General features: G+C 46.7%; 1 protein-coding gene across 1 annotated transcript; it reads right to left on the bottom strand.

Moving 5' to 3' along the window:
- Positions 1 to 1,451: 1,451 nt before the first annotated feature.
- Positions 1,452 to 2,327, bottom strand: LOC135369478 (E3 ubiquitin-protein ligase MARCHF2-like). Its single transcript, XM_064603063.1, has one exon. The coding sequence runs from the start codon at positions 2,325 to 2,327 to the stop codon at positions 1,452 to 1,454; it is 876 nt and encodes a 291-aa protein (XP_064459133.1).
- Between the last annotated feature and the right edge of the window lie 1,342 nt (positions 2,328 to 3,669).

Raw genomic sequence — 3,669 nt, 5'->3', positions numbered from 1 at the left:
ATAGGTACTCTAAGTTTGAAACTATATTTCTTATGTTTATATTAACTTATTATTAATTGTTATTATATTAACTTATTATTAATTATTATTATATTAACTTATTATTATTAATCAATGACCTCTGTACCTTATATCCGTTCCGCATGGGTGCGACAAAAATGGCATTAACTGTTAAATACGTTCATATTTTTTTAATGTTATTCCTGCAGCGTCACACGACCAGTTTTAATGACGTTTCGCCGAATAAATGTTTTCATCCATTAAATGCTTACTCTCGCTCCCATTGTTTGCGTGGAGTAAACATTTTACAATGCGTAAAGCTGGTCCATAGCAGCACGGAAGCATAAACTGTAAAATATTCAATACATTTCCAATCTCTAAACTGCCTTGCATTTTTTAAGGACACTACCACGTATGTGTGCAGAAGAACCTAAGTCGCGTTTATGCGAGCTACGTCTATACAGACAAATCGCGTAAATTAAACTTCGCGTAATAAAACAATTGCCACGATTCTTCTGTAGGTTTAGTTCGCATAAATGCGTTGTCGTGCGCCGCACGAAATAGGCGGGTTCCGTGTGCAAATGTGACTATGGTTTTTTCTGGACGCGCCCTGTAGATTTTGCTTTAATGAACGGGCCGCATTGTAATCACGGTATTTATTGTCGTCAAAAAAAGGACTTGCTGCACGTGACATTAGATAGTTTTAGTGCATCGTATCCAATAACGGTTCGTTGTTATCGGGCTATCGGTGCCATTGCGATCGTAACACAGTCGACACTCTTGTCAATGTTCAGTCTGCACTTGGTGCATCCCGCATTTTGCCTACTTGTCTATCTACACTACAATGTTCTTTTAAGATCCGACACACTGTCATAGAATACGCTTAGGTGTGGTGTTATAGATAAGACAGATTTACGACTATCCTCACATTTTCCGCTGAAGCTGACCTGGTTAATCCATCAAAAGTAAGTAAGCCTGTTAAAGGAGAAAACATATAGTTCGCCAGTGAATAATGATAACCGTAGAGAGAATCCTTGTGATTGCTATCAATAAAGGATTTTATTGCTGAAACAAACTGTCCAATCTATTTCGAACGCTCACATTAAAACCAGGGAATAAAAGACGATAAAAATAAACACAGAGATAAGCCCGACTGGCTCAACATCCCCTTAACGGTTATCTCCACCAGGTCTGAAGAACCGTATACAAGGCGATCTACTTGATGCTTTCCGAGTCGTTGACCGAGGTTCTGATACTTAAAAGTCCACATCACATCAGCACACGCCGCGGAAGGAACACGAACAGGGAGCGGAAGTTTATGTGCAAACACGAAATGGGAGGGAAAGTTTATGTGCATGTTAAAATTCAGCGTCATTCTCATAACCAAAAATCGAAGAACACCGAAGCGAAGGAAAAAAAAAACACGTTCAACTGGCAGCACAGGCACCAGTTCAAAGCGCAGTGCACGACACGTCAATTTTGGACTCCGCGCAGCGCTTCAGGGGCACAACCTTGTACCTCGGATTCATATTCTGCCACTGTCGGAACGCTCTGTAATGATGCTTCGTCGTGAGGTAAGCCCAAATGAAGAACGCCCCGACCAACAGACAGGACAACAGAATCAAACAACCCGCTTGCCAGACGTTCCTCACATTCGCTTGCTGCGCTGCGCCCTGAAAGCACACTTCGGACCCTAGCCCCGCTACTGGACTTAGAAGAAAAAAGCAGAGCAGATCCGCAACCACCGCTTTTCTGTTCACGTCGACACCGACCCACTCCTTGAACGACCTCTTGTACGTGACGGTCGGAAACGTTTCGTGACAGACTTCGCACGTGTCCGTGTTGCTTGAAGTCAGCCACCGTTCCAGGCAGTGAGCGTGCATCAAGCCCATGGTGCCCGAACAGATACAGTAAGACGCTAACGGTCCTGCCTGTTCACCTTCGTGGCAAATGCGGCAAATCGGACCGCTGCTCGCGGTCACGTTTGCGGTTCCACGGATCAGCGAGCAGGGACTGCTTGCGGTCGAGAACTTGTTCCAGGAGTCGTGTCCTGGTGCCCCGTTGTTGAGGGTCGAGCTTCGTACAATGCCTCGTTGGGGACGCACGACTTCGATGCGCTTCCCACTGGCAGTCCTGGTCGGCGTGCAGTAAACATCGAGAAGGTTACGTGATCGCTCCAGGGCCGACTTTGATCTCCGGGACGGGTCCGAGTAGCGTCCCTGGCACGGTAACGAGCTTCGGTTTGGACTCGCAGGTGTCACGGGTGTCGCCGGACGTCTGCATCGTATGTCGTCCTTGGGTGCAGCAGCTGAGGACTGTGAGGCCATCTCGAATATCGAAAGTCGACTGACCCCTTTCTTTTTGCGCAGATGGTGGTGGTGGCGCTGCGAACGCGATGTCGTTCATCTGAGATCATGCAGCAGCACGTGTTCCGCCATAGCAATGAACGCATAGTGATTGCGACGGTACTGCTGAATGGAAGTTTGCGGGAGAAATGCTGGCACGTGTAAGATAACGAGATAACTGAGGGTGCCCTTACGAGTTCCTAAGAGGGTGCAGCCACTTCTTCTTCTTTCTTTTTTTTTTTTTTTCGCATTCGATATTTACCTCGCGGACATTTAAGGTGGCAGCATGTATGATACTCAAGATAAGATACTCAAAGATAGTATCACAGTGGCATGTCCGGGACATTACATGTATCTAAATTAAGTAACACACTGGTGTTTCTTTCACTCTGCGAGAAGAATGTCGAGTGCATTGGAGCGGCTTGCAGGTCTCTTATCTACGTAGGCCTTCGCGTCATCCCTTATCACACCAGTCAGCAATTCACTGCAGTGCGGTGTCGTTTCGACTTTTTTGTTTCCCTTGCCACGGGCTGTTTTATCAGTCCTAGCATGCAATGGTAGACGCCCCTAAGCGCGAGTGTTTCAGACACTTAACGCGACACAACGTGAGACTCCGTGCCGCTTTTCGAGCTCCTGTTTCAAATAAGCGCATGGAAGCAGAGGACAAGCGCCCGTGTGTTAGAGATTTTCCATGACGTACTCCCTGTTCAACGGTGGCGGGACGACCTTCGAAGTGTGGGCTCGGAAGCAAAAATACGGACTTTCTATCTTACCCAATGCTCCGATTCCAGTTAACTGGAATATTTTTATAACTGTTATCATCCTTTTGTATTAGTGGACAATTTCGACGCGGATATCGGTGGTTACTCGCGGGAAATGCGGCGCTTTAATGCAGACATCTTCACGCCATGCAGCCGTCTTCGCGGTAAACAGCTCCTATGACGTCTCTCACAAATTGTCATCTTTTCCATTTCATTCGCTGTTACAATGAGAAGTCTTCACAACCGTAGCCGTCTCTTCCAACGTTACTATAGGTTCAAACCAAACCAACGTGTCTGTTTAGTGGCCGCTCCGGGTGTGTCATACCCCCGATTTGAGTGCGCCAAAAGAGGGGCGCTTACTTAACGCACCCAGTGTCAACCAGCCCAACCCATTTCAACTACTTAGGGCTGTTTTACGCCAACATTTTTTCTCGTCCATCTGCTGTTCGTTGTTTTAACGGACGGTACAGGTTTGCACAGTCTATACACAAAAACGCGATTCAAGGAATTTGGTGCCGCCATTAGTGCTGCCACCCCGTGGTAGTTACAGGAACTGTGCACGT

Source organism: Ornithodoros turicata, chromosome 9, assembly GCF_037126465.1.
Source record: "Ornithodoros turicata isolate Travis chromosome 9, ASM3712646v1, whole genome shotgun sequence".
Taxonomy (NCBI): Eukaryota; Metazoa; Arthropoda; class Arachnida; order Ixodida; family Argasidae; genus Ornithodoros; species Ornithodoros turicata.
Note: the sequence above shows the minus strand (reverse complement) of the source record. Positions and strands in the feature narration are given on the sequence as shown.